Source organism: Colius striatus, chromosome 5, assembly GCF_028858725.1.
Source record: "Colius striatus isolate bColStr4 chromosome 5, bColStr4.1.hap1, whole genome shotgun sequence".
NCBI classification, from domain to species: domain Eukaryota; kingdom Metazoa; phylum Chordata; class Aves; order Coliiformes; family Coliidae; genus Colius; species Colius striatus.
The window spans coordinates 1456897-1479242 of NC_084763.1; the positions used below are offsets into that span (position 1 = coordinate 1456897).

General features: G+C 49.0%; 1 protein-coding gene across 3 annotated transcripts in view; it reads left to right on the forward strand.

Annotated features, from left to right (window-relative positions):
- The first annotated feature begins 1204 nt into the window (after positions 1 to 1204).
- The window catches only part of EZH2 (enhancer of zeste 2 polycomb repressive complex 2 subunit), a 46820-nt gene continuing 25678 nt past the window's right edge, over positions 1205 to 22346 (forward strand). For 2 of the 3 annotated variants that reach the window (XM_061996380.1, XM_061996382.1), the window contains exons 1-3: positions 1205 to 1279; positions 21512 to 21635; positions 22099 to 22227. In XM_061996380.1, the coding sequence (XP_061852364.1) occupies positions 21519 to 21635; positions 22099 to 22227 (246 nt within the window). In that variant the 5' untranslated portion in view covers positions 1205 to 1279; positions 21512 to 21518. The remainder of the gene's footprint in view (positions 1280 to 21511; positions 21636 to 22098; positions 22228 to 22346) is intronic. The other variant, XM_061996381.1, reaches the window with a different exon arrangement.

Genomic DNA, 22346 nt, shown 5'->3' on the forward strand with positions numbered 1-22346 from the left:
CGGTGCGGGGACGGGACATGGTCACCCGGGAGGACACACAGGTACCCGCCGGACAACTTCTCCTTAAACGACATTTTCTTTTCCACCGCTGAGGCTGAAAGTTGGAGTCGCTGGAGGGCTGGATGCCAGAGGACCAAAGAAGCACGAATCCTCGAGGTTTAAACGCAAACCTCGGCAACGAGGCTGACGACCGCGGATTAGAAGCGAGGGAAAACGGCAGCGACCTCAGGGGCTGCAGACAGCACGGAACAGGCAAGAGGATCCAGGCATGGCGTGGACGCCTCGGGCTGCTGCTGCCGTGACTGACGACCGCTCCCGCGGCGGGGCAGGGGCTGGCGGCGCAGGAGCGGCTCTGGATGCTGAGCGGCAGAGCTGCAGGGGGAGAAAATGAAGGCAGATGCCGGTAAAGTTTGAGCGAGCAAAACCCAACAGGCCGGCACGGCACGAGGGTGCAGCACGCAACTCTGCAAAGTGACTCATCCCGGCGACATCGGCCCGGGTGGCACAGGCCGCCCGCGACCCTTCGGCCGAGGCTCCGTGGGAGCGCGGGAGCGAGCGGGGCGGGACGGGCGCCCGGCGCGCCGGGGGCAGCAACAGGCGCGGGCGCTGCCGGCGGCCGTCCCGCCCCCTCCCCGCCCCCGGGGCTGCTCCCTCCCGCGCGCGGCCGCGGGACTGTTAGGACCGTTACGGCTCCCGCATTCGAACTGATTCAAACTCGGCAGCGCCGGAGAGGGCGGCCCGGCCCCGGCCCCGCCCCGGGCTGCGCCGCGCCGCGCCGCGCCGCGCTCCCTCCCGGCGCCCGCCAATCCTCTGCGCCTCCCTCCCGCCTCCTCCCCCGCTCCCGGGAGCCGCCGGCCGGGAGCCCCGGCCCCGCGCCGCCGGGCCGGCGTGGGGGCTGCGACGGGCGGCTGCCGGAGCGCGCCTGGCGCGACGCCCCCAGCCCCCCGCGGGCAGCGCGAGAACAAAGAGCCCGGCTCCCCTCCCCTCGGGCCCCCCACCCCCCCGCACGTGCGGCGCCGGCGGCCGCCCCCCGCCCCGCCCCTGGCCGCGCCGGATTGGCGCCGGGGGCCCCGGGCCGCGTCCGTCCAATCGAGGCGGCGCTCGGCGCTCGCCAATGAGCGCGATGCCGATTGGGCTGCCGGGTTTGGCGCTCGGTCCGGGAGGGTGAATCCGGCAGCCGCGAGGCTGAGCGGAGGGAGGGACGGACGGAGGCAGAGCGGGCGGGCGGCGCGGAGCCGAGCGGAGCCGAGCGGGCGGCGGCGGAGCCGAGCCGGGCCGGGTGAGTGAGGCAGGCAGGCAGGGAGGGACGCCTCGCGGGCCTGAGGCGCTGGCGCCGGGAGGGGCTATTTATAACCGGGGCTCTTTGTAATGGGGGGAGGGGAGGGGGCTCGGGGGGCTCCCTGGGAGCAGCCGCCTCCGGTGCCTTCCCGCGGGCGCGGCGCGGGGTGGGCGTGCGCCCGGCGGGGCGGCGGCGGCGGGCAGACACGCGCGCTGCCGGCCGGTGACAGCTGTGGAGGGGAGAGACATGGAGTCTGAAGTGCCCTTTGTCTAAGTTGGCTCCGTCCAGCCCGCCCGGCGGTTCCCCTCCCGACCCCCGCCCGGCGCAGCGCGGCCCCGGGCTGCGGGCGAGCTCGCCGTCCGTCCCCCCCGTCCTGTGCCGGGGGTTCGGGGGCGGGTGGGGGCCGCGCTGTGCGGGAGAAGGGGGAAGACCCGGCGGTTTCCTTCCCCCTCCTCCCCGCTCCTGCCGACTGCATGCGGCGGCTTCAGGCGCCGTTTGATTGAAGAGGCGGAGGGGAGGCGTGCGGGTGCCTAACGCGCGCCGGGTGAGGTCTCGGAGCGCCGAGACCCCCGTCGCCCGCCCGCCCTCCCCCGCCGCCTGGCGCCGAGGCAGGCTCCCGGGAGCCCCGCGGAGTTCCGCGCCGGGCTCGGCTGCCCGCAGCCTCCCGGAAGCTGCCGGGCGGGAGGCTGAAACCAGTCCCGGGTGCGGGGCTGGCTCCGCTCTCGAGGCTCCCGCTCCTTGGCCTTAGAGGATCCCTTGCTCCCGGGGCGGGGGGAGGAGGTGAAGAGGACGAGGCGAGTGAATCAGCCCGGCGTGGCTCCAGCCAACTTCGGAATGGTGCGGGGCAGCCCGCGGTCCGGATCGGCCGGGGCGCCGCGGAAAGTTCCCGGGGAGCTGGGTGTTGCGGGTCCGGCTCTAGCGTGGCCAGGCACGGGCACAGGGAGCGCTGCCGGCAGCCGTGGCAGTCCGGGGAGGTGTGAAGGGAGGTGCTGGGCAGAGCCCTCCCTGAGCAACAAATGCATGACCGAGGAAAGGTGAAGAAACCGGTGTGTTGTGCCGGCAGGTGTGTGTTTGCCGTTCGCAGGTAGTGGTGGCGACTCAGGCGTTAGTAGCAGACAAAAGAAAGGCAGGCTGTGCGTGGATGCAGCCGGAACGGGCTCCTAAACTCGGGCGTCACTCGAGAGCCTCATTCCGAGCTCACAAAGCGCTATCCTCATTTTACCGGAGCTAGAGAAAAGTTGTTTGGGTTTTTTAACTGTGGAGCTGGACGCTCAGACTCTCTAATAATCGATAGCTAACAGTTTGAAGGGGGTTGTTTAATTGTGGCAGGATAGATTGCTCTTTGTTCAAGCCTAGCAACTGTAGTTCCAGCTATTACGAGTAATTCCGACTAACACCGATCTCGGTGAGGAGTTTTATCGGTGTTTTCAGTGTCGTTTTCCCTTCTAAATTTGGATTTCCTTGTCGATAGGTTCATCTTTTTGCTGAGCACTGGCATATTCAGATTCTTTGTGTGATTTGTACAAGTTAAAATATCGTTCTTTGTTTGTCCCCAGTGTCTGTATCAAATTGAAAGTCCAGGGGATGTTTAGTTGCGGTAGCAATGAAGCATCTGCAGAAGAGTGTTACTGGTATGAAGCCCCCTGTAACTAATCTCCCTTTACACTGTTAAAATGTGAGTGTTTAAGATCTACAGTCTTTCAACAAGAGTGCTTCCCGTATTTTAACAGATGGGACTGGAAAGTTTTGTGGGACGTGGTGAGTGTGCTGTAACTTTGAGAGCTTTGTCAAGCCCTGGCTTTAGGATCCTTACAAGAAAGAGAAAAACCATGTTTGTTTGTTTGTTCATTCGTTTCCCTTCCTCTGCCTACATGAAATATACAATGAAAATAACCAAGTTAAACAACCTGTGGAGAAATGCCTGAAGGTGAAACATCCTGGCTATTTTTGTCTGGAAGAATTAAAGGTTCTAATCCAGGACAAAAACTGAGGGGGATTTGTTCACATGGATTTATTGTTTTTATATGTGTAATGTCACCCCGAAAAGTGACAGACACTGAGAGTCTGCATCATCCAAAGGCCATGAAATGTCTTTGCTCAGTGTAAAGTGAGCTCAAGCAGTAGTGTGTAAACTTCGACCGGAAACTTAAATTCAAGCTCAGTTTTCCCCTCGTCCTTGCTGCAACGTTTCCCTCTCTTGCTAGAGCTGCCAACAAGCCAAAATACGGTGATTTCGTTGGGGATACGTGTTCACATGGATTTTTGTTTGTTCTGTACTGTTGCAACATTTGTAGGTGAAGTGTAAACACGCTCCTGCTTACCTGCAAAGAAACGCTGCCTTTGTGAGAGGGGCATTTTCATAGTGCCTTGCTAGCTGCATTCTGTGGAGCCAGCGTGTGTGTGAGCTGGCTGCTGCTTTCCGTGTCAGAGTAAGCTCTGTGTGGCGTGCCCAGAAAAGTTGGTGTAAAAACTGCTCTGAAAACCAGCGATGGGCAATCTGTGCTTGTCCCGCTTCGCACGGAGATCCCGCTTCGCTAGCTGTGCGTGCACCACGGGAATAAGCCCGGCAGCTTCAGGTGGCAGTCCCCGTGTGACTGAGGTGTTCCTAAGAAGGGCTGCGATGCTGGCAGAAGCCATAATTAACGAACGTTCGCTTGGCTTTGTGTTGGAGCAAACGTGCGGTGCGGAACTTCAGCGTCGGCTGTAACCTGAAAGCTGTGTGATTCTACAGTTGCCACTTCCAGCTGCAGGTTATCTCACTTGAGAAGCATCTGTGCAACTTAAAGTTTTCCCCAGCAGAGATGCTGAAAGTCTGAGGATCTGGCCTCCTGCTAAGAGAGGAAGTTTACCAAGTGAAGTAGGTCATTTTTACCAAAGCAAAATGCAGTTTTCCAGCTTGTTTTTGAAAGTGGAGGAAACAGACTGTGTGCTGTAAATATCCTTAATGATTCCTTGAGGTGTTTGTAGGAAACGAGACTCCTGTGAACAGAAGCTGTAGGACAGGAGAGGGAGGTTTATTTTGAAGTGTGATCAACCTTCAGCTCCTCCCGCCGGCAGGGTCCATGGAGAGCGATGTGGAGATCACTGAAACGATGTCTGATGGAAGCAGCATCTGTGCTGTCTGCATCTATATGGGTGTCTATACACATACCTGTACACTTAACATCTCTCTGTGTGTGACTTGTACAGCTCTGCTAGTCCGTCTTTCATCAGATGAGTCAGTCCAGGACCGGCAGAGCTGAAGTGATAACTTCAGCTAAGCAGCTGTGCCTGTGAAGAAGAAAGGTGAGGCAACCAAAATCCGTGTGTGAAATGGCCGTGACAGAGGGAGAGGTGTTTCACAGAGGAACCATAAAGACAGCGCTCCCAAGTCACCAGAGCGCTGGGGTTTGCTGTTTATCTCGGCACGTGCCCAAGAGTTTCATCGAGCTCGAGATTCAAAGGAAAACAAGGTCCAGAATTAACACATAGCTATTTTACCTGTTCTCACAGAGATCGGGTGAAGACTTTGGGATGATGCTGTGTGTGTCTGTTTATGGGTGAGGAGAAACCAAAGAGTGGACTTTGTGGGAGCAGAAAGTCGTCTCTGTTGAGCTCCCAGCAAGAAACAAGTGAAGTTGTGTAGAACAGGGCAGTGCCAGTGCTGCTTTCCGTGGCTGCTGACAGTAGGTGGTTTGGTTGTTACAGGCTTTTTCTAGTTGTGCGCCTCACCTTGCACTAAGATGTGTCAGACTGTGCACTGGAGGTCTGAATCCTCAGCAAATGTGTGTTCTGAGTTATAAAGTAAGGCTAGTAAACTTGGCTAGAGGCTTAAGAGGAACGAAAAGCATCATTTACAGATAATATGACAAATTCAGCTACTCTTAAAAACAGGTTTGTAAAGAAAGAAAGGAATTTTTAAACATGTAACTGATGATTTAGCCACAGACTCAGAAATTGGTTGTCACAAAAAATATTGGATTGTCTCTTAAAAACATAGGCCAAAACAAGAGGATGTCCCAGAAAACAAGTGTAAATCAACAACCCCCTCCTGCCCCCAGATTGATGTGGGTCGGGTCCTTACTTTAGGACTCTTTGGGCTACCTGAGGGCTGCATGGAAGTGTTGTCAGTGACTGTGCTCCGTTTGTGAAGAAGCCTAGTGAGTGTGACCCGCTTCCTTCCCAGGGTGCAAGCAGGAGTGCTTGAGAACGTGCCCTTCCTTGTTTCATACGTGCACATGGTGCCTGCTTAACTGACGTTGTGTGTGGAGTCCTGCACTCCACGCCCTGGCTGCCCAAGCTGGGAAATGAAATCTTTACAGCGGAGTATGGTTTCTTTATGCTTTAAAATGATGATTCAATCTAGAACCAGGCCCATTTCTCTGGTCCGATTTTGTTGTCTCTGGCTCCTTCCCGTTCTGCCTTTCATGTGGTTGGTTCAGCTTTCCCTGCCATACATTCCCTTTTTCACAGCCTGCATGTTTGGTTTAAATCTCAAAGCTATCAGATGTAATTTAAAGCGGCAAAGTGTTTGTAGGGAAGGAAACTCAGCCCTTACAACCCGTGTATAGTTTTTATGGGTTTTTTTTAGCGTGAGCTGCTTTCCTTTCCGTGTTTCGTAGCCCGAGTGGATCTGGCAGGCTTTATATTTTTGGTGTGTAGTTGCCCGACTTCATTTTTTGCTGGGAAGATAAAAAAAACCCTGTAGAGATGGAATTAGGTTTGCTGCTCCTGTCAGAAACCAGGCAGATGGGTTTGATTTACCTGCACAACTATCCCGTGGCAAACGGGTTAAAGTCATCAAGTTATAACCAGGCACGGCATCAGATCTGTCCTTTGTGACAACTTCTCCCAGCTAGATCGTTCACGAGTTTGTGCCGTGTTTCTGCTGACTATTTATTACCCATGTGCTTAGTGCCGAGTTCAATCTGCTGTTTAACTCTTGGAAGAAGAGATTGACAGACGTTGTTTTGTTCTTAAAATAGTTTGAACCATTACTGGTGTTCCATCCCTCATTGCTTTGAAACCGAGAGACGTCATCGGGCCCAAAGCCTTATGGACTGTAGTTCTCTTCCCCAACCTAAGGGAGCTGGGGTGTTTTGGGTTGGTTTTTCGGGGGGCAGTTCTTTGTTTCCACTGGAGTTTTCTGGGCTTGTGTGTTTTGTTGTGTTTCAGCTTGTGTTTTGGTTTGGTTTTGGCTTGTGTTTTGGTTTGGTTTTAAGACAAACTGCTTCTTATCAATTTTCTCCATTAAAGCAAGCTTGTGGCAAAGTAGCCTCTCAGATTTTTCCCTTCACAAGCAACATTAATCTAATTTGCTGGTGGCTGTACCCCACATACCTTATAGAACAGGGATGCTGTACGTTAGACCCAGTTATTCTGAGGGCTTTAAAATGAGTTGTGTAAGCTTTCATCATTTGAAGCTCACTTTGCATTCTTTTTCAGGCAATTGGTAAGTGCCAGCTCCACAAAATGTGCCAGAATGACGTACAATAAGCTCTGCATGCATGGAAGTGTACCGTCTCACCGAGTTCAGGCTGTTGGCCTGTGCAGGGAGGGAAGCTGCACTGTTGTGTGGCAGGGCTCTGAGGATGGAGTGTGGGTCGCCTTTGTGTGTGTGTGGAGTGAGCTGAAGAACAAGTGGCTATTTTAGAATTTTTGGAGTAAAACAAGGTGTGTCCACAAAAACAAGTTGGAGTGGAATAGTCAGAGCACTTCCAACGCACACCCTACATTATTTTGCCTGTGGAGACATGCCTCGAGTGTTCCCAGCCAGTCTTATTTTCTGCCAGATTCATCCAGGCTATCAAAAAGTGAAATTTTCAGAGGTTGGAGGTGTTAAGCAACAGAGGTTGTTTGGAATGTGCGTGGGCATCCTCTGACTCCTCTGAACGAGTGACGGGAGGAGTTCAGGGGTACGTGTGTGAGCGACTCCAAAGCCAGTTCCAGCTTTATGCACACAGCTTTACTGCTCCTGGTCTCGTGTGAGAAACGTGGGATGGCTTTATGGGGACTTGTAAAAAACACGCTCAAAATAGGGCTGGAAACCTTTCGTGGCCGTCCCGGTGTTTGGAGTTTTAAGGTGTTTTGTTTGGGTTCTGATCCAAGCGCTCCAGCTCACGCAAATCTAGTGAAAAGCCTGTATAGGTGCAGGTATCCAAGTGAGAAGTGTGGAGTTGGATTAGCTGCTGCACGGTGTTTTGCTGGTGTTGCTTTCAGGCACTGCCAGTTTTGGTTCGATCTTTAGTACAAACCTCTTGGTTAGGATCTCCTCGCCCCCCCTCCCCCTGCCCAAGGGGGCGAGTGCTGGGACTCGTCATTTTCACTTCCAAACCCGATGTTTTTGTGGAAGTATCACATGTTGAGCTGTTCTGGGAGAAAGCAGTCGTCCAGGGAATGTAGAAAGCTTCCCTTTGAAATGGTGGCTCTTGCTCCTGACGTGCTACTCGGTCGTTGTTTCACGTCTGGTTTTGTTTCTGTTCATCCTGGAGCTGTGGGGATCCAGAGCAAACACTGGCTTTGGAAGGGCAGAGTCCCTTTGCAAGCTGCAGCCGTGTGTGTGCTGACTGACTGAACGTCCTGCTCGGGATTTCGCTGCCTCTGAAGTGCTGTGGGAAGACAAATGATACGTTTCCTTAAACAAATACAGGGGCAGAACAAAGCAAAGTATTAGAAATCCAAGTGTTTGTGTCAAAATGTGGGTTTGTTAGTAACAGACACTTATTTTACACGTGATTTTGTTTTACTCTACGGAAGAGAATGAAGGTCTGGGAAGTGCTCATAGCACTGGTTCCTGATGAGTCAATATTCTAAAGGAATGACCCCCCCCCAAAATGAGACCCTGTTGAAATCAATCCAAGGGCAGTGTACAGTTAGGAAAGAACCAGGCATTAAGCTGATGCCCTTCTTTATGGCTGGCAGAGGATGTGAAATAAGCCTGAGCTGCAGAACAGTTCTGTTGCTGGATCTTGCTTCATACAACCCCTACCATTCTATGATTCTGACCTATAGATAGTGCCAGGAGTTCCCCCTGCTTTTCCATGAGGGAACGTTTCCTTCTCTTTAATATCCAAGAGCTTCTTAACTCCTCATTCTTTCTTTCCTCCTTGTCCCTTAGTGGAGAGTTGGAGTTTCTGCTGTCTGCCTGGTCGGTTTGCAGTGGTGGTGGAAACTCCTGAAAAGAACATTTGGGTAATGAGGTGCTGAACTATCTATGCAAGGGGACTGTCAGGGGAGAAAGCAAGAAATAAAGTACCATGTGAGGCAAGTTAATGTCATTTCTTACAATAAATCATCAGCTGGGAGCCGTGACTGGCAGAAACGTGTGTCCCAGAGCGACCCGTTCCCTTCCCGCCTGTGTTGGTGGCAGAACAGCTCTGATTCACCACGTGAGGTGAGCAGTTAAAATCATGAGTGCTGTGAGTTTCAGTATGAGTTGAGTACATCCAGAAATTGATCTGCAGGCTTGAGGCATTTAGTTGCTCTCACAAGGAGCTGGAAGAAGGAATGTCTGAGGCCATTCATAGTTCCCGGTGTTTAGGCAGAGACAGAGTGGCTGGATGCTCACTTTCCTCAGTAGGAAGCTGTTTTCAGCCAGAGGACTTCCTTGCTTCTGTCAGTGGCTGGCTGCATAAGTGCTCGTGCTGTCGGGAGGGGAATGACAGCACAGGTGTGGCAACAAGTGGCAGGTAGAAGTGCTGCCTTTTGACTGGAAGTCAAAGCTGTCTGGGCCTCTGTGCCACTTCTTGTCAGATTTGGGCAGTGATGAGAAACTGTGTTGGAGGAGAGTACTTTAACTGTTAAAACCAGGCTGGAAAGAACAATCGATGAGGGAAGTAGCTGCTGTGATCAAGGCAGAAGTCAGGAGTTAGGCATGGGTAAGGAAAATAGGGTCTCCTGTGAAATCTGGAAATGGGGCTGAAGGTTCCAGCTCCTCCCATGGAAGATGAGAGCATTCCCTGGCAACAGGTAGGTGTGCAACACAGGGCTGCTGCTGCTGTGGGGCAGTGTGACGATGTGACACACTGGAGCAGAGAGTGGGGATGGCCAGGAGTCTCTGGAGCTGTGCTTAGCTTGGGAGGGGATCTGCTGCTCTCTGGAGATACAGCCCTATCTGCAGCCCTAAGGGCTGGCTCTCCTTAGGAATCCCTGCTTTTTAATTACTTCCTTGATTAATATTATTCAAAATAAAATGTGAGTCGATGCTGCAGCTTTTCATGATGCCCAGAGCACCTGCAGTCCTTCCTGGATCTGTGGCTGAAAACACATGCAACTTGGTGATCTGCAACCCGTGTCACATGTGTTGCCATTTGCATCACAAGTTGCTGTTGGGGATGTAAGCAGGGGGATGCATCAGCCTTGTTATCACAGCAAAGCTGAGCATCAGCCGTTCAGAGGAAACTGATTACATCAATGAGCTCTGATATAAGGTGTTGCCTGGGTTGTAATGATTCAGTAACTACTCCAACTGGGTTTAGTTTGGGGAGTAATACTGCAAATGAAAATCTGCTTACAGAATCATTTTGGTTGGGAAACACCTTTAAGCTCATCGAGTCCAACCACTGCCCTCACCCTGCTCAGCCCAACACTAACCCATGAGCACCTCAGCTCCAGGGCTGGGCACTCCCCCAGCTCCCTGGGCAGCCTGGCAAAGGGGCTGACACCACTCTCGGGGAAACAGTTCTGCCTCAGCTTCAACCTCCCCTGGGGCAACTTGAGGCCATTTGCTCTGGTCTTATTGCTTGCTACGTGGCAGCAGAGACGGCCCCTTCTGTCAGTGAGTGTCAGAGAGGGCTGCTGTCTCCCCTCAGCCTCCTCTTCTCCAGGCTGAACACTCCCATTCCCTCAGCCCCTCCTCAGCACCCTCGTGCTCTAGTCATTGCAATTAGTAAGCTGGTTTGGTAGTTTTACCAAACCAAAGTAGTTTGGTTGGATTAAGGGTGTCATGGGACTGTATTCTCAGTTTGCTGGTGGCTGTACATAAAGCTGTAAGAGAAAAACACTCTCACAGTTACTTTGTTCAGGATGGACATCTTGATCGCTGCAGCACGTGATGACCAAGTGGGATTTGCCACAAAATGGTGATCTTAATGGGGTTTTCTTAAGCCTCTTTTGCAAGAAGCTAAAATTCGTCCTCAAATACAGAAAAGCATCTCAAACGTTGAATCTCCTGAAGTATCACGGGGCAGCTGGTAACTAAAGGAGCTGCTGGGATGGTAGCAAGGCCCAAAGCCCATTGTGCTTGGGAAGAGATCACTGAGCAGGCACATCTTCCAAGGTGCAGGGTAGGACATTGAGCAGTTGCTTGTTGTGAACATGTGTGGCACCTGCCTTGCTTATTGGTGTCTGCTAGAGTATGTTTATTTAAAAATGAAACAAACAGAGTGAAATTGAAGTCTGGAAAAACAAACAAAACACCCAACAGAAGACAACCAAACACTGAATACTGCAGGGCAGAGATCAGGCTCCTGGTCTGAAGTACAGCAAGTACAGAGCAAGGCTGTAGTCACTTAAGTGACAGAAGGTAAAAGGTCTGAGAAGAGTCTGGCTTCAAAGGCACAAGCGTTGGGTGCCAAGAGCAGCGGAGCCCTGTGAGGATAAGATGACGACTGATTTGAACAACCAGCTCTTTTGTGTGGGGTTCTTTTAATGTTAAACATAATGGTAAGTTTCTGGAGAGTACATAGCACTCCAGTTAGGCTCCATTCTTAATTAGCAAAGAACTCTCTCGTCTGTCTGGTTTGAATTAGGATTTCTTAGAGGTAGGACTGGAGGCTCGTGCTGTAGCATCAAGCAGAGGAGGCCTCCTTCAAATGAACACATGGGCTGGTAAAGGGAAAGAGTGTGTGAACCAGCTGGAGTTGCTAAAGGAGTCTGTAACAAACATTTCTCCTGATTTCAGCCTGATTGAGCCCTTCAACACTTCACAAGTTGCTGTTCCCCTAACAGTAGTGCTGTTTTCCACATTGCACCTGGTTTGAAGTAGCAGGTATTTTACAGCGCAGTGGTTATTGTTTCCACCCTGTGAAATGTCGACCTGGAGTTTAAAAGGCAAGCACACTGCATAGCATCAGCTTGAGAAAGTGTGCTCCTTGGCTGAGAGATGGCAAGCCCAGCTCGGAGGGGAACTGTCTTGTAGCATAGTTTGGGTTGGCAGGTACATCTAGAGACCAGCTGATCCAAAACCCCACTCAGACAAGGTCAATGCTGAAACTGGCTTTTCCAGTCCACTTTTCAAGTATATTTTCAAGAATGGAGATTCTGGCACCTCTCTGTTAACATTTTCCTATCCTCAAGAACTTTCTCCCTATATACAAATAAAATCCCTTGCTGAATCTTGTTGTCTCTTGTGCTTTCATTTAGCATAGATTAGCATGTCTCAGTAGAAGGGCTAGATTAGTGCTCAACTTGTGTGCTGATCTGGGTTTAGCTCTGATTTGTGTAAGAAAGCACACTGTTGAGGGAATTAATATCTGTATAGAGTGAAGTTCTTGAAATGACTCACCTGATTCTGATGAGGCTCAGAAGCAGGGGAGAGCATGGCACGTGGTTTGAAGGCTCTGCTCAGGAGCTCAGGAGCCTACATGTGGTATGCTTAGATAATTTTATTAAGAATAAATTGCATTGTGCTTTGAAGCCTTTGACTTGTACCAATACTGGAAAGCAACCATCGTTAAGGATGGATGGGGAAATACACAGTGGCTGTGAATAGCAGAACTGAGCTGAGCAAACCTCCATGAGCCTGTTGTTTGGTACAGGCATCTGTATTTTTCTCTCACTGGCAACTAATGCAGACAAGTTACAAATGGTTGCTGCTGCTGTTTTGCCACTCGCTCCGTCTCTTCAGAGCACTCTTTAATTGATCTGGAGATATCAGGAGACACACTTGTTGTAAGCACCTGGTGCAGCAGTTTGCCACGTTAACTGCTCTGATTGTGCAGTCTTGTAAAGAAAAAAACACTGTGGCACAAGTATGTTTTACACAGGCAGGTGTCCTAGGCTGAGGGTGACGTGCTCCAAGGGTTTGCTGGCATTGGCAGGGAGAGCCTGTGTTGGTTGCATGGTTCCTCTTCCCTGCTGGATTTGGACCAACATGAACAATTTTGGTCCAGTTAGGAAACTATTTCTTTTGAATGCAGAAAAGACCTGATTTGGTGTAACTGATCACTTCCACCAAATTCATCCTGTTTGCCATGTAGATTCTCTCTGAGATGCTGAAGTAGCACAGACAGACAACAGAGAGAGGAAGCACGTGCTGTTTGAAGCTCTCCTGTCCTTTCCCAGTCCCAGCTGAGAAGTCCATTAAGGTGTGTTTGTCATGGGCTTCCAAAAGCACATGGGTAAGGGAACGTGCTGCTTATCTTTGGTTACGGTTAAACATTGTTCTTCAAAGGCAAGTTCTCTCAGGTAGCTGTTGATAGCCCAGTCACCCTGGGCTGTGCCAGGGAGGAGAGTGCACTGGCCTTCAATCTGATGACTCTGTGCCGGCGGAGGCAGAAGTTTTGGGTTGTTGGTACATAAAACTCCCAGCAATATTACAGTGACAGAACACTGCTTTCAGCAAGATTGCACAGGCTGAACTGCATTTTAGTGTTGCAAATAGTAATTGCCAGTAACTAACTGTATCACAATAATAGGAGCTTAATTGTGATGATAATGAAAGCATTCCTGCTTCCTGCAGCAGCCCTCCCGCTTCTGGGGCGCCTGTCATCACTCTGTGTTGGTGCTAGGGCTGATGCAAAATGTCTTTTCATTCTGCCTGCAAGATGAGGTTTTTTTCTGTTAACTTGAAGTGGAGGAAGAATCCTGAGATTTGGACATTGGCTTTCACACAGACATTCCTCCTGTCTGGGGTTATGGTGTTGGTACGTCGGAGGCTGTTGATGGTTCCCCTCCTTCCATCAAGTTTATTAAAATAACTAGTTTGTCCTTGACAATAGCTTGTATAACAGTTTCCATCTCTTGAGTAATCAAGAACATTCATGTAGAACATGCAGTGATGTCAGAGTCATCGTGTGTGCCATGGTTTAACCCTGGCTGGTAACTGAGCCCTACACAGCTGCTCACTCAGCTCCCGCTGAAGGGATGGGAGAGGTGGAAGCTAAAAGTGGGAACACTCATGGCTGAGATAATGGCAGTTTAATAGGTGAAGCAAAAGCTGTGCACGAGCAAAGCAGATGAAGGCATTCATTGCCCACTTCCCATGGGCAGGCAGGTGCTCAGCCAGCCCCAGCAACACATGGCTCCAGCACGCAGAACACTGACTGGGGAAGACAAACACCATCACTCCAAACGTTCCTCCTTTCCTTTTTCTTCCCCAGTTTATGTGCTGAGCACGACCCACGTGATGGGAAACCCTTCAGGTGAGTTGGGGCCAGTTGTCCTGGCCATGTTCCCTCTCTACTCCTTGTGCACCCCCAGACTACTTGTTGGTGGGTGATGTGAGAGGCAGAAAAGGCCTTGACTCTCTGCAAGCCCAAAACATCCCTGTATGATCAACACTGTTTCCAGCACAAATCCAAAACATAGTCCCATGCTGGCTACTATGAAGACAATTAACTCTAGCCCAGCCCAAGCCAGCACAGTGTTTTATTAACGTCCACCATCCACAGCCACTGCAGCCTGTCAGAGTGAGGAAGGACCAGTTAGCTGCTTTGATTGCTTCCAGATACTGCCAGAGCCCAGTAGAGGTTAAGCCTTTGTAGGCTGATACAAGCCTGTTGGCATTTATTTGCCCTAAGGGTGGCACAGGTGGCATGGATGGCTTCATAAATGTTTCCTGTTTCTGGTTGTTAGGAATAATTATTGTGTACTGGTAAAACTGAATGGCAGAGACACAGCATGGCTTGACAAAGTCTTGTGTCAAACCTAGACTGCTGCCCTCTAATCTTCACCTCTTGCTCCTGCCCCACTTGTGTTGATTCAATAATTCATATAGCTGCTGAACAAACCAGCCTGTGGAGCTGATTTTGTTGAAAAACTGTGTTCAGAGCCTAAGTGTGTTTGTTTTCTGGGCTGTTCAGGTTGTGGTTTTTTTCCTGACCTAGTTTGATTAACAGATTCATGAGCACTTAAGCTCTTGTGGTAGAGAAGGCTGAGTAGAGGTGGAAATGAGTGACCAGAGCCCACTGATACAGCAGACAGATGATGTCTTTTCCAGGTAAAACTGACACCAAATAGCATTTGAGGAAGGCAGTTGAACTGATGGTAGCATTTGATGTTCTCCCTCTAAACATCCTTTAATGCTGCAGAACTTCAGCATATGGAATGATGTAAATTTACAAGTATAGAAGAGTATTTTAGGTATTTCTTGATTAATAATAGGTTTAACTACACTGCAAACGTAAAACACCACACTTCTATAGTGCAGAATAGGGAAAAAACCCAAACTACTATTTCTCTCTGACCAATTCTATGCAAGAGTAAATGTCCTGTAATTGTTTCTGTGGTGAAATAGTAAACTCTGTTTGGTTTTGTAGTGAAATAGTACTAGGAAACTCTGTTTGGTTCTTTCCTGCGTTGCTGTGCTTCGGAGCTGGAGAGTTCTGTTAGTCTGGTTTGGTATCTGAGACAGCCAAGCTGACAGTGGCCTCGGGAGCAGTTTTCTTCCCACGGAAATGAGGCTGTGCTGTTCTACATAGATAAGTTTGAAGGAAAACCGTGGTTTGCTTTGCTTCAGAAAATCATAGGTGCTCTTCTTTTTGGCATTTGTTGATATAGGACAGGTAGAAAGCCCTTTGAGGTGGCGTTCTGCCCCCTGGCCCTGCATCTTGCAGAGCTTAATGTGGACACAGCAGCTCTGACATCACAGCAGGGAGCAGTTTTTCAGAGCGGTGTTGTTTCTTGGCCACAGCTTTTTTCATGAATCTGTGTCCCCCGTTAGCAGAAGTTTGGTGTAAAGGAAGGGGATGGGTCTAGCAGATCACGGCACTAATTGTAAGGGAACTTGGAAGCCAGTTTTTCTGAAGCCTGGCAAAGTCTGTGATTCATGGATAATTTATTTCCAGTTGCAGTAAGAGCCTGCTGCACACTGCTGGCTCTGGAAAGGTGTAGGGTAGGTTCCCAGAGAGCATTGTCATGTTTTACATTGAGGATGCACAAAGTAAAATGCAAAAAGTAAACTTCCATGAATTTTTAAGTGAAGGTGAAGTTGAACATAGCTCCAAATGCTCAGCTGCAGCTGAACAGTCATTTTGTGGTGTTCTGTTGTGTAAAATCCCCTAACATAAAGGATCAGCTGGGTTTTTAGGGGCTGGTTTTGGAAAGCTAACAGCTTTAGGTCTGGCTTAATACATTGATTTTTGGTGCTTGAAATGTATCGTCTTGCTGTTGCTTTCCAGCAAGTATTGATAATTTTTTGCAGCCTTTTGGACAAAGCCTTGCTAATCCCTTCTGTTGCTCAGTTTCTGCCTTTTGAGTCAACAAGGAATTTGTCCCAAATTCTACTACCTGAGTGACCATTTTGTTTTAGGTAGAGGAAGAGCACAGAAGGGTGTGGTGGGATTGGGGGGTGGTGATGGTTGTTTTCCAAACTAAACCCCAGGTTTTGCAGATGCTTGAGGAAGTTCAATGACTTCAGATAGGGTTTAATGTACAGTATTTTCTCCCTTGGTGAGATTGTGTATGCTCAGGATGAGAGCCCTGTGTGCTGATAACAGCTTAGAGTTGAAGATGCCAGCCCTCTGCAGAGATCTACGAACCCAGTACCTGTGTGTGATGCAGTTGCCTGCACTAGTTCTTCCCTTGTGTCTGACTGAGTTGCTACCAACCCCTTCCTGCTTTGTAGCTGTGCACAACAAGCCATGGGGATGGGATCATCAAACTGATCTGTGCTTCAGAAAACAATCACTCAAGTGAGTCTTTGTGTATCATTGGTCAGTTTGGTGAAAGTTACCATGCATCCTTTGGAGAGGAGTGGCTGCTGCTCAGTGGGCAGTACTGGGCTGAGAGTAAAGAGTTGGGAAGGGTGGGATGGTTGCAAGATGCCATCACTGCTGGAGAAATGACTTGGATGAGTATCTTCATTATTTGTAGTATGGAATCTAATTAAGTGTGTGGTGCCTGAAGTTCTCTGGAGCCAGCTCAGATACGTGCTTTGAGTTTAACTGTCCTGAGAGCCAGTGGAAGTCAGTCCGTGCCTGCAAGTCTGCAGACGTGCTAAGGGTGAGGTAGGGGAGGTCGAGAAGCAGCGTGGTGCAGCTCTGAGCAGGACTGTGCTGTTAAATACATTCCTTTGGAGCCTGAGGTTCTGAGGAGTGACTATGGAAGCGTTTGCATCTGGCTTTCTGGGAGGTGGAGGCAACATTTCCCCCTACCTACCCCATCTGAATTCTTTTATTCCTTCACTGCTCTTCCCTTACCCTAGGCAACAAAAACCGTGGCGACTCACTTTATTACTCAGTTTGCATCAGGTCACACGTGCCGTTTCTCTGTTGGGGTGGGTGTTTGTATTCTCCCCTGAGCTTCCCCCTCCCTGCCCACTCTTGCTCTGTAGTGCAGCATCCATCAGTGCATGCATATAGCTAAAGCACACGGATAACCTTTGGAGTGTAGATGAATTCACAAGAAAGAGCTGAGAAGCTTTGCTGTACACGGGAGCTTTCAGTTCCCTCTTAAGCGTCTCGGATCAGAAATCCCGAGGTGAGGGAATATAACATGATATTGTTGCAGTTTGAAATGTTGTGCAACAGTAAGCACAATTACAAACTAATGGCATTCCTTTAAAAGGTCAGACCCCCTCATTTGTCCTCTCATTCTTTCCAGTTTGAAAATTGTCATCATTATTTTTCTTCCCTGAAATTTGGCGTGGTAGCCAGAGGAGCTTAAATATAGTCTTTGACAGCAGTGTGAGCGCTTTGAATAGGCTGCCTAATGTAGTGAATTATCTGTGTGGCTGTCTGTCACTGATGGGTATTGCCAGAGCGATGGGAGAGGAAAAAAGGACCTTGTTTTTAAATAAGGCAATTTCTATGTTCCGTAGACAAAACAGGAACAATTTGAGATGAAACTTTCCCACACTTCTTTGTCCTTCCTTATGGATTCTTGACAGTGTTGTGCACACTGAAAGTGAGCACTGGCTGGTTAAAGTTTGCAGGCGTGAGAAAACTGAAGCTTATTGTAAAGGATTCGAATCTTGGACGTAACTTCATTATGAAGTGCTCAGCAGAGCTCATGTAAGATGCAGACATACATGCTGTGGCTCACTAGAGCCCTGTGGGGTCGTTTCTCATTTCCACCTATGTAAGCAAGGGTAGAAACTGCAAAGAATAGCTGTGGGTTTGGGTTTATCTTCCTGTGGGTTGCTTCTAAACTCGGTGTTGAGGTGGGCTCAGTATGTCTCATTCAGCTGAGGCTCCTTATACCCCTCCCAAAGAGGTGTGTGACTTTCACTAGAAGCAATGTAACTGCTTTGGAGTGCTGCCTGTGCTCTTGTATCTGTTCGGGCCAGGAGGGAATCTGCCCATCAACAACCAAGTTGGCTGCTACATCGTTTCTTTCTTTTGGATGAAAGTTTTGGGGACTGTGATCTTCAGCAGTTGGATGGTTTCTGTATGCCCTTTGTATGAGAAAGCCAGACATGTAAAACAATAGAAGCACAAGGGGGAAATGGAACAGAGGGACATGGCCCGGAGGCTCTCGGTGCAACGATCTGATTCTGAGACAATCCAGTATCATGTTGTTACTTATTGAATGGAAGCTGTTTAACATTACACTCTTGTCTTAAAACGGGCTTAACTGTTGGTGGACAGATGGGATTTAGCTTGTGCTACTGCAGGGAGGCATTCTGAAGCTCTGTGTGAAAAGTTTACTGCTTCTGACAAATTGACCTTAACGTTCACGGGCTGCAAATCCTGTGCCACAAAACTGAGTGGAAATGCTTGGGCTTGTCTCTGCTTTAACACAGCGAAACACGTGGAGCTTGTTAGTAGTTAGGGACACGAACAGCAGAGGTGGTGGAAGAAAGGGGCTGGGGAAAGGTCTTTCTCACACATAGATACTAATGCAAGCGAGCCAACAGCAGCTGCAAGCCTGACTTTACCCCAGCATTTCTGTAGACGCTTCCCTGAGCCTCCTGGTGCCCCGAATTGCCTTTCCCTTCAGGGACAGAGGTAGTGTCCAGCACCATTCTGTAGGAGTTCATCTTTCTGTCTTGTTTTTTGCTCCCCCAGTCCTGACCAAGCACGGTCTGTTCAGTTTCCTAAATGAGCAGTTTTGGGGGCAGCCTTGGAATTGCCACTGGAAATTGCCAGTGGCGTTTGGCTGAAGGCGCTGGTTCAATTGCCCAGTGAGAGTTAACTCTGGCAGCTGTGAGCATGCTCTGCTCTCCCTCCTCTCCGCCTTGTTTAGGTGGGTTTTTCATAGTTTCTTCTGAGATGAGGGACAGAAAGCCACGTACCTCTTTACCACAGCACACCATTCTGCTTTGGTGCTGTTCAGCTGCCCAGAAACACACAAACGTGGTTCAGTTGGCTTGAACAGCTGCTGCTGAGAACCAGAATGGATTGGTACATTGTCAGGGATTTTCAAAGTTGATGTTGTAGAAACATGCATCCAGGACACTTTGTTCTCAGCTGTAGTTTCTCTATAGCCTGGACACCCATGTGCTTCCTTCCCACTCAATGCTTTTTCTCTTGATTGCCCTTTACGAGGCCGTTTGTGATGTGTGTGTTTGATGTGATGCACTCTGTGTGTGCCCCTGACTCTTGCAAACTGACGTTATCATTTTACCTGGAAGCATTTTTTCTTGCTACAACTTGACACAAGCAGTGGTGCCTTTTCTTTCCCTTTTCTGTGGTCTGTTACTTGATGCCTTGAACATTAAATTGTTGTCTGTTGTGCCCCAGACAGCAGCTCGAGGAGGATCTTGTGAGTCCCATTTGTTTTCAGATGAAGAACACGAGCGTTCTTCCCAGTTTTAATGGTGAGGCAGCAAAGATGGTCAGTTACTGAGAAACTGAGTAGATTGGATGTGTTTATTTAATGGGGATGTGTTTATCCCAGGTCTTAAATGCTTGTTTGTGGGGTCTTCTGGGGGTGTTTTTCAGTTGCAGGAGAGAAAAGTGCGAAATCCCTTGGGGCTTTTTTGTTGTGTTGTTGTTTTTAATGATGTGTGGTGTCCATATAGATCTGCTTTTGATGAGCAGGGCTTATCTGGCAACTTAATGCTGGTTTAGGAAGCTTTTTTTCAAGCCTGAGCTATTTTTCTCCAGGAAGCTGGAATACGGAGGGCTGTGGTTGATGCAATATTGGAGTAAGTAAACATAAGCTGTGTTTTGTTTTTATGGGAACTGCTACTTCAGTACTGTCAGCTGAGCTTCCATTTCTCTCTTGCATTCCTTGGTACTTTTTCCATGTGCTTTGGCTGAACCATAACTGAAGTGAGTTTACTGTTCTGTATTACTTACAGTTGGAGAGTCTGACTGTCTGTTATTCAGCGACACTGGTTCCATGGCTAATTTATTCCCATTCAGTGGAATGGTTTTCCCTGGTTTTGCTTTGCTGAGTTCAGCATATAGTAGGATGCAGTTTCTGTAGGGTTATGCTTTGATGCTGCTCTCTAATCAATATTGTAGTGCACTTTGGCTCACTGATTGTCTTGGCTGTGCTCTAGCCAGAATGGGCCAGGGCTTTTCAAAATCAATGTGTTTTTTCCTCTGTCTCTTATAACCACTGGTGGTGTGGCAAAGGAGATACAGGTGGATTCTACTCCTGCCTTGAGGCATGGGAGCAGAGCAACTGTCTGATGCTTCGCTTTCACCTCTCCCTGCTTGTTCTCCATCCTCCCTCTGTGTCTGCTCGGGTGCTTTGGGTGTGATGTGAAACTCACACACTTTGCCTTTTTTCCTCAAAGGATCCTTCCCATGATTTGAGTTGGCAGTCCTGCCATTTGTCTGCTCATGTATTTTCATTCTGAAACACAACATTTTTTTCCTTATGAAATATAATGTCTTGCATGAAGTAGATGACAGGCTCTGCAGCCTCCTTGTTCAAGGTAAACGTGTTCAGTGTCAGTGAAAGTGTAGTGTTGAGGATAAACAGGCTCCGTATTCATTCCCTTCCTAGTCATCATAAAGCCTGATAAAACTCAGAACTTGTTGAAGGTGGTGCAAAAAGCTTTCAATAACTTGGACAAAGCTTTACCCAGGGTTGTCAGGGCACGGGGAGCTAGCACTGGGCGTTCAGCTCCAGCCTGAAGAAGACACCTCTGTTTGCATTTGCTCGTGATGAACAGAGGACTGAAACTGTTTCCACTCCAATTGATTATGCTTGTTTGAGAATGTCTTAACCATGGGCAGCTGGATGTTTCAGCCTTTCAGTCTGCCACAGCTACTGTGAATGCTATTTCGAGCTGTTTGGTCGAATGGTGGAGGTTGTCACGGTGCAACTCCTGAGAGGAAACCAACCTTCCATGTAGTGGTTTTGTTTCAGGGTGCTGTCAAAATAGTCGTTGCCAGCACAGTGACAGCATACAGTCTGTGACTCTGACAAATGCTGAGCACATTGGCAGATTCCAGCAACACATTTGGACTATAACACAAAAATACCATCTTCATTGCCAGCGGTCCTGTAACGTGAAAGTGAAGCACTGGGTGCCAGGAGAGTGACGAGTAAACGTGGGATCTCCTTCCCGTTTGCAGGCAGCTGGACAGGCTGGGTTGTTGTAGAAGACTTGAGAAAAGAGCCAAGTCTCTGGCTATTTCAGAGCTCTCTGTGCCTGGCTTGCTAGAACTTTTGGCACTTGGGTGGCTGAGTAGGAGGACTGTACCTCTGCACTTGCAATCAACTCCAGGAGTCTATTCCAGGGCTTGGTATCTTACTGAAGAGGATGGCTCCTGCTAGGAGGGAAAGGTTTGTCTACCACAGACATAGCTGTCCCAAAGTTAACTTAGAAGGCTGCTTGCAAGGATGCCAGTGTGTGTCTTTGCAGCGGGAATGGTGATTTGTTCTGCTTCGCTCCTTTAGGTGCATTCAGTACCTTTCTGCAGGGAGACACTAGAAGTGCTTCAAGCAGATGTGAATGGTCCCACTGCTTTGTAATTAAAATGGCCATTTTCCAGCGTGTCTCTTAAGTACAGTTGGGGTTTTTAGTGGGTTGTTTTTGTCAGATTGTGATGCTATTGCAGCTGTGTGATTGACTGAAAGGAATTAAAGGAGTTGGATGGGAAAGGTATTAAAGGAAAGTCTGTCCCCTAGGTACCTGTGTAAGCAGCAGTGTCCCATTTGGGGATACTAACATGCTGTTGTCTCTTGCAGGATCATCATGGGTCAAACCGGGAAGAAATCTGACAAGGGACCAATTTGCTGGCGGAAACGTGTGAAGTCAGAATATATGAGACTGAGGCAGCTCAAGAGGTTCCGGCGTGCGGATGAAGTAAAGGTACGTCACCCTTTGCTCCTGTTGCCTAGAGGGTGGTGCAAGATCCACACTCTGCTGATGGCCGAGGTGTCCTACAGTTCACACTTGCCATCACAGTTCCATTCAACGCTTTGTTAACATGCTGGAAACTGAACTCTGTGGTTTTAGAAGCGGGTGTGATAGGTTTGGCATGCTAACTATCAGAAGAGAATGTGGACAGCAAGTAGGGCAACTTCTTTAGCCTCCTGCTCTTCCCATTTAGCATGTGATACTGTGGTCAAATTTGGGTCAAAGAAAGGGATAGCCAACTATATATTGAGCCTCACTTACACACACCTCATGTGTAAGGTTTCAAGGACTTCTTAAAATCCTGCCTGGCTCTGTTTATTTTTGTGGCAGATGTCGCAGTGCTTTGAGATGCCAGCAAGTGGCTTTGAGGTCTTTGGATTGACTTGTGACGTTTGCAATTGTGATTCATTTTTAGAGCATGTTTAATTCCAATCGCCAGAAGATACTGGAAAGAACTGAAATCTTAAATCAAGAATGGAAACAACGTAGGATCCAGCCTGTTCACATCATGACTTCTGTGAGCTCATTGCGCGGGACCAGGGAGGTTGGTTAACATGTGTTGTGGTAATTCCACTTACAAGGTTGTTAGCACGTCTTTGTTTTATTACTGGAAAGTTGGCTGTTGTTCATTTTCTGTTGTTTTTCCAGCATGGCATGACTTGG